Raw genomic sequence first — 13,984 nt, 5'->3', positions numbered from 1 at the left:
TTTTAGTAGTAAATTAGAAGTAAGTGTAACACAAAAAAGAGGTAATGACAGAATTTTTTCAGTTTTTGGTTTATTATATTTATCTTGACATGAAGAGCCCTTTCAGAAAGGCCAGTAGTATTTCACATTATCAAAATCAATGTAAATTATACATAATTGTCAATTAGTTGTGTTCTACTCTGTATTTCAGTTAATAACCAGTGACTTCTACTGCCTTTAGCAAAGTAGAAGAATCCTGGAATGTCTAGTTCAATGTAATGTTTCCTTCTTCTAAATCAGTTAGGAACTTTGTTTGAGTTTACATTTTTCTTCATTGTGCCCTGATCCACTATGTTACATGCAAACAGGGCCTTTAAGCTTATTTCAGTGGTACAGGGATTAAGTCAAGAGCACTGCAAGCACAATACTCACATTTAATAAGGCAATAGTATAGCACTGTAGGGAAGATGCATTGGGATCAGGTACACTAAACATTAACTTCTACTTTTATCCAAAACATGTGAGTGTCATACAGGTGTGATGTTCCCACAGTGATGCAGAGGGAGGGATAATAATTCATTCTCAATCAATATCATGGCTTATAGGAGCTTTTCTCCTCTAGCCATACTCAGTTTGTGTCACACATACACCTCCCAATTATACGACTGGAAGTTTGGAAATCACGGGTTTTCTGAAACAGCAGTTCTGAAATAAATAGATAAAATATGCAGCTGGTAATCTCTAGAACAATTCATAAGTAATTATTGCAAATAATATGGAATTATGTTGCAATGGCTGAAAATAACAGCTGAGTTTTGATGTGAAAATTTGCAGTTAATCCAAACACAATTCCCATATGCTTAGTTTCAATCATTTCTGTTTTAATAAACTGTAGTGCAATAGTATGTATGGCAGTCAAACCAACTGGTTGTGATATAATTAATTTGCTGTACATCAATATTCTTTGTAATAATTATTAATCCCTGCAACATTATCTATAAAGCCTGAAAACTGGAAAAGCTTTTTTGTTAGATATATATATTTATTTGTATCTAGTCAATTTGTTCATTTTTTAAAGACTAATTTCTTTGTAGTTCTTCTTCATAAAGATTTGAAGTATACTTTAAAAGCATCTCATTAAAATCCTTCAAGCAGTTTAACTGTACATTGTTACAGAAAACAGTGGCTAAGAAACTGCTGTTAAAAAAAAAAACCTCTGAGTTTTTGTACCCAAATAAGGAAAAATCAGAGTTGAACAAAATATCAAATTGATTATCTGAATATTTAACATGTTCATCTTTTATGAAGGTTGCTGGATTACCCTGTTTTCCTTTTTTAGCAACTAATACATATCAAAAATCACATGGAAACTCAGAGTGATGTTATTACCTCAAGGTTAAAAAGAAAAAATAATTCTGTATGAACAAAATTGTATTCCAGTTTGTTAAATGACATTATGTCTTTAGTGTCATGTAGTTACTTCTGCTTAATAAGTTATCATTATGACTTTTATTTGTAGCTTTGAGAAAATCTTCTCAGCTTTCTTTATCAATTGCTGGGAAAATGAGCAAGAAACGAAACGTGATTCCAAAGTACTGTTGCTTGGTCACAGGCCTGTGAGGAAAGTACCTTGGGATACAGTCCTTCCTATTATGTCTCTTCATAGATTTTTCTCTAAAAGAACAGGTGCCTACAATTAGATTTTTTGCAAGATACAGTGTCACCAGGTCTGTAGCTGATATCATCCCACACCAAATATATTTGTATATATTAATGGATTCCATGTAACAGCCTTTAAAAAAAAACCCAAAACCCTCTCTTCTTTCTTGGTTATACAAACAACACCTGAACGGATTTATTTTTTTTCCCCAGCACTGTTGCTTGCAGGAAGTCTTCTTAAAGGTGTTACTGTCACTGTAATTTGTACCATGGAGATGAAACAACTCTCTACAGTTTTCCTCATGGTTGCAGTTCCAATGCCTGTTACTGCAAGCCCAAGGAAAGCAGGTGTGCATTAGAGCATTACCCACAAGGAGATATGGAACCCTCCCCACAATGCTGTAAAAAAATCACACTTACTGGAACTGCAATTCATAAAAGCAGCTGAAGTGCCCCTTTCACACAGACTGAAGTTTACAGATGTTACAGTTTGCAGAAATCTTACCAGTATTTTTTTCACTGATGCATGATACAGTAACATAGGATATGCCAGGATCCCTAATGGGAACTGAAAATGCCCTCTTAATGGAGCTCAGTAGATTAATAGATGCTTATAAAAATGTGCTGCAGTACAAGGAATGTCTCATAAAAGGAGCAGCATAAAATAAAGAAGATTAATAACATTAGGTTTGCTATACTGAGATTTCATTATCTAGAATCGATTATGAGAAAGTTCAGGTATTTCTGTTACCATCTCTCCCAGGCACATTTGCACACAATTGGCAGCTTTACTTCCAGACTGACTGACTCAGTGTTATAATAATTTTGCAAAGCAAGAGTGGGCTTTTTTAAAAAACGTTGTATGGTGCAGCTACTAAATCTGTCTTCCAGAAAGTCCAAAATTGGCATATCTGTACAGGGAAACGTGGCACCAGCTTTCCTTCCAGGAAAAAAGACACAGATCTTCAAAATGCATAAGTGTATCCTCTGGTGTTAATTTGCATTAACTTGTACCAATTTTTTAGAAATTAAGAAAGCAATCCGTTGGTCCTAACCTAAATTCAGAATACCTACAGTGATGTTGCTCTTTTGTAACCAAAATCCATGGTTACTGTGGATAAACCCATTCATTTTCCAGTTAGAATTGTCATGGGCTGACTCATACAGGAGCCTTTTTCTCTGTTCTTTGGCTCATATAAACTGAAGAGGTAATATGCATGGGTACTAAGTGACTTTGTAGGTCATATGAAGTGTTTGCTGATGTTCTCATTCATTAATGTTGGGAATTGAGGATGCATTTTTTCACAAGTAATATCCTAGGAGACTCTTTAAATATTCCATACAAGGTATAACAGCCTGGAGAAAAAAGCTCAATTATTCATGAATGACTTTTGTGCTCATTTCTAATGTTTTATAAATTTTAACTTATAAAAGAAAATATCAATGAATGGTGGTGTATAAGTTGTATCCTCCTGGACAAGTTTGCCCATTAATGACAGCTCATTTTTAAAATTGAAATAAATATTTGCTTGGATTGTGATACCATAGCAAACATTCTTAAGTTACATTGTATAATCTACTAACCCATTCAGAGAATGCTTGAATGAAGAAAATGCTATTCATTTCAGAAATTCCACTCTTTTTGGATGCAATGCAAGTCAGATTTTTAATATTGACTTAAGCAGTAGATGTGCAGGGAATGTCACAGCAATAAGGTAATTCTTCTCAGTGAAAGGCTGGTCTACCTTGTAAGAACCACCTCTTATTGAGCAAACATTTGCTCATTTAGCTTTCTACAATAATAAGCTGTAGAAAAATTCCTACCTAGAAACAAACAAAAAAAGATGCCTCAGGTCTGTAGAAAGCGTGAACCATGAGAGCAGGCACATCCCTTTCTCTTCTCTCTGTGGTTCTGTTTAAGGCTAGTAACTAATGATATTATACTGGGCAGAATTTGTAGTACTCTCAAGTAGCATGAAGATGAATAAATGCAATATTTAGACAGAAACTGATTTACTGATTTTTCTTGAGTGTGATGAAAAGGCAGTGAAGGTGAAAATGCTACCACAATGCTAAAAAGGCAATAAGAGCCCACAGGGGCACTTGGTAAGCTGATTTGCACAAAACTTAGTAATTCATTGCATAATAATATGCTTCTGAAACACTCCTCATATGCCATGGTGATATTACTGGAGTGCTGATTTGGCATAATAATAAAACTAAAAATTTCTTTTTAATGTGCCTGGTCAGATCTGAAAAGCACAGAATGTGTAATTCAAAGTGCATTTGCACTGACAGAGAATCAAATGGTATATTCAGTTGTGTGACAGAGGATAGGATGCTCCTGCTGTTACAGTAAATTAGGTTCACATCCAAATATATATGAAAAATTTGTGTAATACTGTGCTGCAAAGCAAGCAGAAGTAAGTGGCAAAGAGGAGGTTTGAAAAAGATAAGTTCTTAATACATACTATTTACACAAGAACATCACTCCTGCTAAGCATCTGTATCAGGTCATTTTTTAAGGGAGCTGGGAAAAGAAATTAGCCTTTTGCTTAGGGAAGAATGTGCAAGTGATATGACACCTCAAACAGATGAGATCTGTGGAGATTTTAGGAAGCTGTGAGCAGTAAGTAAAGGTATGATTATTCTGCCCAAGATTTGTGGATCCATGACTTCATGCACTGGGAGAAGGAAATGAAAGATTTGAGGAAGAATAAAGTGCCTGTTACTAGTGGAGCAAAGGGATGGGTAGTCCAGGTGTGAAGCAGCTGGGCAGAGGCTACAGAGCACAGTGTATAAGCTAAAATTAGGGTCATAATCCTGGCAAAAAGATGGACATTTGTTCCAAACAAATTAAATCAGACTTTAAAAACACAGGAAGTGGTTACAGGTGGCCCCTGCCGCCCATGACCATCTGCATATCCAGTATGTTGAAAACAGGAGGACAGTGAAAAGCTGAAGTCCATTTGAGAAACTTCAAAAACATTTTATTAAGCCAGCTTTTCTACTTGTGCCATAAATCAGATGGCTGTAGGACTGTGGAATTGTCTCCTCTTTGTTTTTCTTAACTCTGATAAATGCAGTCTGTCTGCCAATGCAGGTTTTGCAGATTCATACAGGAGTGGCATTTACAACTCTTATTTCATATGGCTACTACACAGCCTATGGTTGTCCTTTCTCACTTGACACCCAACAGCTTCTTAACCGTTTTGTAACAGCCAAAGAATCTAAAGAATGGGAAGTCAGCAAATTCGGGGGTTGTTTCTCATCGCAGTGAAGAGAGGTAAAAAACCTAATTTGTGGTCTGGTCTTTGGTTTGGTTTGTTTTTCCTGAACCTGAAAATTGTAACAGTGGGTACTACTAACTGTAAAAAAATCAAGCCAATTATGCTTTAAAATGCAAGCCCTGTATTATTATGTCACCAGTGCATGGAGGCACAAGAATGTTATTTACTCTTAGAATGTTATTAAGTGCTTTTTTTCCACTCCTTCTCTTACAGAACATGAAAAGCAGCGGTTATGCAAAAGCACAGATTATATGAATTTGCACTTCAAAGTGAAATGGTTTTATAATGAATATGTGCGAGAACTCTCTGCTTTCAAGGATGCAGTGCCTGAATACTCTCTGTAAGTGCTGGATCGGGAACCCTTCCATGAGTTTGGCCTTGGCACAAGATTTATTTTGGTCAAATATTTATGCTCAGGTTTGTGCAAGATCTCAAGGTGTGTAGCACTGACAACTCTACTTTTTGGACTTTCTCCTCTTTAATTCTTCATTCTATCAAGTGAAGTATCCCAGGTGTTAAATGTGCAATCAGCTGTTTCATAGAGTTTATACAACTGTTGTAACTGCAGGTCCTCATAAATGACAAAATATTTTGGTCATAAAATGTCTGAGGAAGGTATGAGATGTGGGAACAGCACTGTTATAGGCCCCTGCATTTGTTTCATACCCAAATCTGGATGAAGATACAGTGCTAATGGGATACACTACTGAAATGATTCTTACTGCATTGGGTTGATATTCAGCTGCTGTTTTCATTTTCACCTCTATCCCTGCAGTAAATGTATTCAGTCCTGTCATTTTATGTGAGCTATCCTTAATCTCATTCCCTGTTCTTCTGCAAGTGTGCTGATTTACTGAGATGGTTTGAGGCCTCTTATTACATTAATTTGTTTAAATAAACTATAGAAAAATAAAACACAGCTGATGTTTTACTAAAACAGAGTTTTATGCAAGTTATTTAATGTTAACAAAAAGCCAGTATTGACAAGACAGGTGCCTTCCATGTGGTAGAGAATTAGCTGCTAATTTTACATCACTAAGGCACACCAGTATTATGAAACTGAAGCCCAAAAAACCTTTTGGCAGCCACAGCATCTTTGATGACAAAAATTTTTCCAGGGTTGTTAGGCTTTTTAGCAATAAGAATGGATATGAAGACATGAGATGCTAAATGGCTGGGTAGTATGACATCTCTCCTCTCAGGATCTTTATGCAACATACCTACTTTACAAAATTACTTTTAATTTTCAGGTGGTTTGAACCATTTGTCATTCAGTGGCTGGATGAAAATGAAGATGTCTCAATGGAATTTCTTCATGGAGCACTAGAAAGAGACAAAAAAGATGGGGTGAGCCTTTACTTTTAAAATAAAAGAATAAATAAAGTATTAAGACAGTGATTTAGTATTGCAAAACCAGATCATTTGGTCTCACAGTATTCTTGTTAGACCTTTTGGAAGATAACCCTATAGACAAGTTCCTCCTCTAATTCTCTCTGTCTAAATCCCCACAGACTTTAATCTATGGTTTCACTGACCTATGATGTGATAATGAGGTCATGAAGGAGAATTTTGGTTTTATTTTTAATAGGTTTGAAAGTATCAGAAACACTGAAAAGACACATTTCTCAGTATTAGCAGTGAGACTTTTTTAAATTATTTTTTTCTTTATTACTTTTTGTGACTCCAGGAAGAATTTCAAGTGTAAGAATCAGTTAATACATTTTTGATCTCTGAACAAATATTAACTCATTTGAATGTTTCTTTCCAGTTTCAGCAAACATCAGATCATGCCCTCTTCTCATGTTCTGTGGTTGATGTCTTCACACAGCTCAATCAAAGCTTTGAGATTATTAGGAAACTGGAGTGTCCTAATCCAGAAGCACTATCTCATTTAATGAGAAGATTTGCAAAGGTAAATTAAAATCAATGTGTCTTGACTGAGCTTCAGAGAGAATGACATTGTGTTGTCATGTACTTAAAAGCTAAGTGATCCCAATGTTTTTTAGAATCAATGTTTTCTGTCTGAGTGGGATCCTCAGAAAGACAGGCTGTCAGTGGCCTAAGGCTGGTTTTCATCTGCTTTGTCAAAATGATTTACCAGTTTGAGAAGTTCTGTCCTCTCTGAGATTTCATATTTATATATTTTATACATATATGTACATGTACATATGTGTTATATAGTCAATTATTGCCTTGCTAAGCACTGACTACAGTTTCATTAATGGAGAAATTCAGTGTAATTAGCTAATTAGTGAGTGCAACTGAAGTAAAAATTCAAGGTGTGGCAATAAAGTACTTCTGGTTGAAGCCCTGAGGTGTGACGGGTTTTTTTACCTGCTGTTTGATAAACTCAACTCTTAGGGCAGCTTTCTATTTGTATTGTAACATTTCCTCACAAGATGTCCATTATAGTCCTGCTGACTTTAAAAAAGTTCACATTTATATTTAATCCTGTTCTTTCATTGCAACAATTCCCATTTGCAAACGAAGATCCTGTTTACATGATTATTGTAAGGTAATTCATATTGCCAGGCCTTGAGCAGTGCTGCTCATATAATTTTTCCATTATATTTCTAATCTATGTATTGTCACCCTAGAGGATTTTTTGAGCTTGCTATTCTTTCAAGAACTATGTAGAACATTCCAAGGAGTGGAGCTCTCAATGCTTCTCAAAAACAGTACAGCTAAAATTAAACTCTCTCTGTTATTGAAGATTACATTGCAGTAAGAACAACCCACCATCTGCTGTGCAGGCATTTGAAAATGTGTTTACAGTATTGTTTATATAATATCTAAACAATACTATATACTAGATGTGTAAGTATCTGTAAAATCTATCATTTATATAAACCTCTTTTTTTATTATTTTTGGTTTACATTATGAAATTTACCATTTAAAAGATTCTTCTCCTCTTCTAGACTATCAACAAAGTGCTTCTTCAGTATGCTGCAATTATTTCAAGTTACTTCAGCTCGTATTGTGATAAAGAAAACGTGGTAAGAAGCTGAGGGTTTTTCTGCCTCAGAAATTACCTTTAAATGACTTACTGTACTTTTTGAAAATGTGATCACTTCTTTATATGAGAAAAGGCACGAAAGGAGGGAGATCAGCATATTTTCATAGCTGCTTACATTGACATGTACAATGGAATAGACAACATTAGTTAAAAATCCTAGTTAATAATTTCAGTATCAAAGTTTAAAAAAAAAAAGATGACCACAAACACATCCAAACACATCAGCCCTATGCAATGGTGAATATGAATGAATACCTTGGAGAGTTTATAAGATCATTGTTCCCTGTGCAGGGAATGTGTGCAGACTTTGCTGCTGCTACCACTGTGCTTTACCCATGCAGCAGTGAGAAAAAGAATCACATGCTGTTCTGGTGCCTCACTGCTTACAAGGAAGTCCCTAATGCAGGACCAGATTGCCATGGACTCAGAATTAAATGAGATGTGGACACTAAAGATGTGGTTGAGCAGATGGAGGCATTATCAATACCTTCACAAGACCTAGGAAAATTATTCTTGTAAACTGACTTTTCAGTATCATTGATATTCAGTCAAAGCTGGTACTCCCACAACTGGCAACCTTTAGCACTAGGACTGCTGTATTTAGTGGTATGTTGTACAGCTGTAACAATCTACAGTCAGATAAATAACTGCAGCCCCATCCTCACTCTGTGCACCTTTCATGGTACAGCCCTCACCCAGCCCATCACAGATCTCACCTGTACCTGTCCCATCCGTGCGTGGCTTGAGGACGTGCTCTCTGTATTGAGAGGAAGTGTGATGATCTAGAGCTCTCCAAAATATGCAATAATAGAATTCAGAAAGACATCTATTGCAGCTAAATATCAATTATTGGTGGTTCTTACAACTTTAGTGCTAATATTAAATAAAGCTTACTGGTTTCTAGAATGAATGAGTTTTGATACAGTGTTGAATCATCAAGTCAAACTGTTTGTGTAGTCTTTTGGCCTGTCCAGTGGGATTTCTGAAGTCATCCTCATATGCCCATCTTTATTAAGGATTTAGATGGAATTAATCTCCTTATAGTATCACAGTATCAGAATGGTTTGGGTTGAAAAGGACCTTCAAGATCATGTACATTCAACCTCCCTGCCATGAGCAGAGACACCTTCCACTAGAGCAGGTATAAAGTATTGTATCAAATGTCCTTCAGGAACATAACTTTTTTTTTAACAGAAGTTGCCCTACTGAAATACATAGCTTTTAGCTTAATAAAAGACCATTTGCTCTGTTAATTTCAGCCACAGTAAATGTCCATCTCCTGCACTAGATTAGATAGAAGACATTTAAACAAATAATTTTTATTATTAAAATTAGAATTTGGCATTCTTTTTCAAGCCAATACTTTTAGTAATTTTATCAAACACTAAAAAATGTGCACAAAAAGTGTTCAAAAAAAAGCACATTGAAGATGCTTTTCATAAAGCTATGTATCTTATCTTCCACCTCCTCTCAGCATTTACAAACAAACCCGGGTTTACGTATTGTAATTGCCACTCACTTTTACGTGTTGTTGCATCTGGCTGTCTGATTCCTGTAAACTGCTGCAAAGACTGTTCTGAAGGGCAAGATGATAATGAAATACGAAGAGAATGTTTTTAAGTAATGTTCTTTACTGACAACAATAGCAAATTTTTCAGTGAGCCAAGTTAGGCTCAGGCTCTGAAAGAGCCAGCTGAGCCAGCCTCAAAGGAAACTTTGAAAACTGCTTCAGCATGAAGCATTTCGCTTGTAGCTTCAGTACATTGCCAAAGGCATTTGCATTTGTTTGGAACAAAAGGACCAAGGTGTCATACTCAGCTACTTATGCCCCCATCAGAAATTATAATTATTGACTTGTGATATTGCAGGTAATTTCCAGAATAATGAATCTGTTAGAACAGAGGAGATAGCACAGGAAAGGAGGGCACAGTCTTACATGATTGTGAATTAATAGAAGGTATATAGACAAATATAAGAAGAGACAGGCAGAGAGGTAACATTTCAGCTGCTATACAAAGCCAGCAGCCTTCTGCAGGAGCACACACAGCATGCTTTCCTGGGAAGCAGTAATCTAAGTATTAAGAAGTTAAATTTCTTTTTTTTCCCTTTAGTTGAGAAAGACTCCGATACTAAATGCCTTTGAGAGTAATGTATTAATAATTAAAGCTAAATCATGTTATTGATTCCCACCATGTTTCAGCACTACATTGGAACATGTTATTAACTAGAAAGGTACAAATGTTTATCAATACTGTAATCTTCCATCACCTTCTTGTTGTCTGAAAAAAAATATGTGTTTTGTTTTATTTATTTATATGCACTACTTCAGTGCCTAAATTAAGCCAGACATGCATTAAAAGACACTGGCCTTGGCCAGCCAGAGCTCTTTTAGCAAGTATTGTCATATTGCTTTTCCTGCATCATAACAAACCAGCATATAGGGTCATCTGAGTACACAAAATTCTACTAATAGATTCTTTCTTCCAGAATTTTTTTAACAAGCTCCTAAATTTTATTAATTTTATTTTTCACCTTATATTTATACAGAAATCACTCTCTTTTACTCGTTGGCTCTGTGTTCTGCCTTAAGAAAATGTACTTAAACAGCAACATTTCTAGAGATTACAGAATTCTGTTGCCTAATTCACCAACTTTTCAAGTAATGCAAAAAAGTAATGCAAAACTGCATATTTCTGAAATATTCTGTTCTTAGCAGATCTGCCTGTTGATTTATTCAAATACTTAAGCATCAACCATTATCCAGGTTATGGTGCTGTCAGTTTTCTGCGAAGGCTGGGTCTAGAAAGCAATCTGGCAATCCCTTTCATCCCTCTTATTGTCACTCCAAAGCACTTTGATCATTGTTGCCTCTGCTCTCCAAGAGATGATGATGTGCTACTTGCATTAATCCCCAGATGTAACTGTACTAAGTAGAAGTAGCAACTACCTGGGATGTACAGCTCAGGATGTGAAACACTGGGGTCTGATCATCAATTAAAGAAAAAGGAAAGGCAGCACTGTTTGGGGATCTCCTCTGAAAAACATAGTTGCATGAATGATGATCTGAGAGATCTTTTCCGACCTTAATGATTCTATAATTCTACAAATGCAGGGCTGCTGAAGAGTTGGTCATGCACAACCTCACATTTGATGCTCTCTTTGTAGGCCTGTATCTTGATGAACAACATTCAACAATTAAGAGTCCAGCTTGAGAAGATGTTTGAGTCCATGGGAGGAAAGGAGGTGAGCCATATTTGTTTCTTTGTTCATTCCAAGTTCCTTAGAGATCATTAGCACCATGTTTGCAACCTAGTAACAGGTTTCACTTTTACTTGCAAAGAAAATCAAAATGCTAAGAAAAAAAGTCTCCAAGACCTATTTAACATCCTGACAACAGTAGAAAGACCTACCTCTATTTCACAGAAAAATGCTAATGATCTGTAACGTTCAGTCAGCACTGGGTGTTCTGTGTTGCAATCTGTAGTGCCAGCTTTATTTTAATGTTTGTACTGGACTATACTTTGCTTTTTATGTATTGGTACGTTTTGTCTGTAATGTGTCATGTCTTTGTCTAATGCCTTTGACTTGCAATCCACTGAGCAGAAGAAAGAAGGAGAGAGATTCTCTTATGAGGTTTGTGATAGTAAGCATCTTTTATTATTCCTGACCGTTATTTTCTAAGGCTAAGAACAGTCACATTTTCTACTTATTTCCATTTGTGTAATTCCCTATGATCTAAAATCAAAAAGAGCTATGCTTGGGCATTCATTTGACACTCTAAATTGGAAAGTTTTACTAGGCAGATAGTGTAAAGTCTTTCAAAGCTTTAAAAAATTCTATAAAACATTTTAAGTGCACTTTTCAGTATCTGAGGGCCTGCTTGTTTTCAAGATACCATTTCACCAAGAGCTGCTACTCAACAGTCCAGAACATGCTTAGTTTTGTCTCCTTTTTTATTTCAGAAGGCTTAAAAGTGCCTGAAGTCCTGTCACCAGTAAAAGGACATAAACATGTGCTTCAGCACTTTGCTGACTGTAGTCTTTGACCGTTCTGAAACATAATGAAGACATTAACATATTTTCCAGCCATGGAAAAAATTCTGTCATCTTGTTGAGAAGCAATGTTTAGACCATGAACATACTACCCTTATTAACAGTAGCTGGCTTTAAAAAAAGAAGTTAGATACGTCAGCTCTGTCTCATTGAGACTGTAGTTTGATAAAGTTCACAAAACTTTGATCTAATGTGGACACATTACAGAGAGAACTGGAAAACACAGCATTTCATATTCCCACATCCATAGTGGGGCACTCAGAGGTGAGAGAGTCCCCTGTGTCATGCAGTGAACTGCAGCCTCCAGATAAACCTACAGATTAACTCCGTGGTGAGGAGGTTCTGCTGAGCCAGTAGGAGCTTCTTGAAGCTGCCATGGCTCCAGAGGACATGAAATAAACTTCTGCAGCCCTGCTGTCATTGAAAACGTCTTACCAAACTTGGAGAATATATATTTATCATCCAGACATGGCTGGATTTGTGGCTCCTCTTAATCCTCTTTCACTCTTTAAATATTACAAATAAACTTGTCTTCTGTGTTCTTATGTTCTGTGCAAAGTGCTTTTGTATTAGGTCTTGGATCCAATCCCACATTTGAACACCATGATTCATAAAAACAGCTAATTGTCCATAAATCCTGATACAGACAAGGGCAGTGGAAAGCTGAGTAGCACTTTATTTCTATCAAATTAATTTCAAATCAGAATACTTTCTTGATTCTCCAAAATGTTCCATTTTCCTCAAGAAAATATTAAGTTTTTTGCTCCCAACACCTTATATAATAAAAAATAATAGTACAAAAAATAATTAGGACTTTTTCATTGCAGTTTTCTTTCGAAATCTCTCATCACTTTGCTGATCATCTCATTCCTTTTTGCTTTCCTTTTGATGTTAATGAGGATGAATTATTAAGGTTGTTAGAGTATCAAAGCAACATTTCCTACAAATGTGGTGCAACATACAACCCTCATAGAGAATTTGGATATATTTTTCTATTATCCCTTTGTTAGGTACCTTAAGTGCATCTCTGATTCACGGTCTAAGAAAAAAGACCTAAAAATTATATTCACACTTTTGTTTGTTTGTCCTTAGGGCAATTTCTTGAGGAAAAGTACATTCATGTTCAGTTTTTTGTCACCCACATGGAAGTGCCCCTAAAATGTTTGTCCTCATGTTAGAGTATTAATTCCCCTAGCTATTCCAAAAGCACAACTGCTAATGGCCAATTTGGCTTATTGGACTGGTACTTATAAGAAACAAAGCCAGCAATAAAATCTGTAAGCAGTTTCCTCGCAGGGAAAAAATAGTTTAATATTTTACTTGTGGAGGGCATAAAAGTCAGATGATTTTCAGCAGAATAATGAGACCTATTTCAGTTGAAGCAAAACTAATTCTAAGAAAAATTAAATGCTGTTAATCTCCTCAGTGTCATACTGTGAGCAGTATGTCTTTCAAACTGTGCAGTCAAACCAACCACAATCAAGCAGCAGTCCCTATGTTCAGGGTAGGCTTATTGCATAATGCAGGGCAGGGAGCTCTATAAATAGAGAAAAAAAACTGGTTTCTCAGCATCCCCACCATTAAAATAAAATAGTCTGAACAATATGAGTTTCTTTATAACTATCCTTTTCTGCTGCAGCAAAGCAGAAAGGGTATTTAAAAATTATGTCAATGAGAACAGTCTGCCATAATAAAGAGTAGTAAAGTGGGATTCAACCCACTGTTTGTTTTGGTTTTTTTAAATCAAGTCTAAAAACATGAGAACAGGTTCATCGTCAAAAAATTTTGGTTTAGCTCCTGTTTGTTTCATCCAAAAGGAATACATACATTTACACTGAGTAATTTTTTCATGTCTGACATGTTGGAAGCTGATAAAAGAGAAAGAAAAAAAGTTAATGTTTATGTTGCTTTTCGTCAGATGGCAGAACATGGCAGAAATGAGTTACAGCAATTAGGATCAAAAAAAAAAGGTGTAAAGCTTTATGTA

General features: G+C 35.8%; 1 protein-coding gene across 5 annotated transcripts in view; it reads left to right on the top strand.

The window, feature by feature from the left end:
* Positions 1–13,984, top strand: part of UNC13C (unc-13 homolog C) — a 133,538-nt gene that overhangs the window by 93,461 nt on the left and 26,093 nt on the right. For 3 of the 5 annotated variants that reach the window (XM_064668743.1, XM_064668742.1, XM_064668744.1), the window contains 6 exons: positions 5,142–5,268; positions 6,179–6,275; positions 6,697–6,840; positions 7,848–7,925; positions 11,111–11,188; positions 11,549–11,578. In XM_064668743.1, coding sequence (XP_064524813.1) covers positions 5,142–5,268; positions 6,179–6,275; positions 6,697–6,840; positions 7,848–7,925; positions 11,111–11,188; positions 11,549–11,578 — 554 coding nt within the window. The remainder of the gene's footprint in view (positions 1–5,141; positions 5,269–6,178; positions 6,276–6,696; positions 6,841–7,847; positions 7,926–11,110; positions 11,189–11,548; positions 11,579–13,984) is intronic. The other 2 variants (XM_064668746.1, XM_064668745.1) reach the window with 1 other exon arrangement.

This window comes from Pseudopipra pipra, chromosome 12 (genome assembly GCF_036250125.1).
Source record: "Pseudopipra pipra isolate bDixPip1 chromosome 12, bDixPip1.hap1, whole genome shotgun sequence".
Lineage (NCBI taxonomy): Eukaryota > Metazoa > Chordata > Aves > Passeriformes > Pipridae > Pseudopipra > Pseudopipra pipra.
Note: the sequence above shows the minus strand (reverse complement) of the source record. Positions and strands in the feature narration are given on the sequence as shown.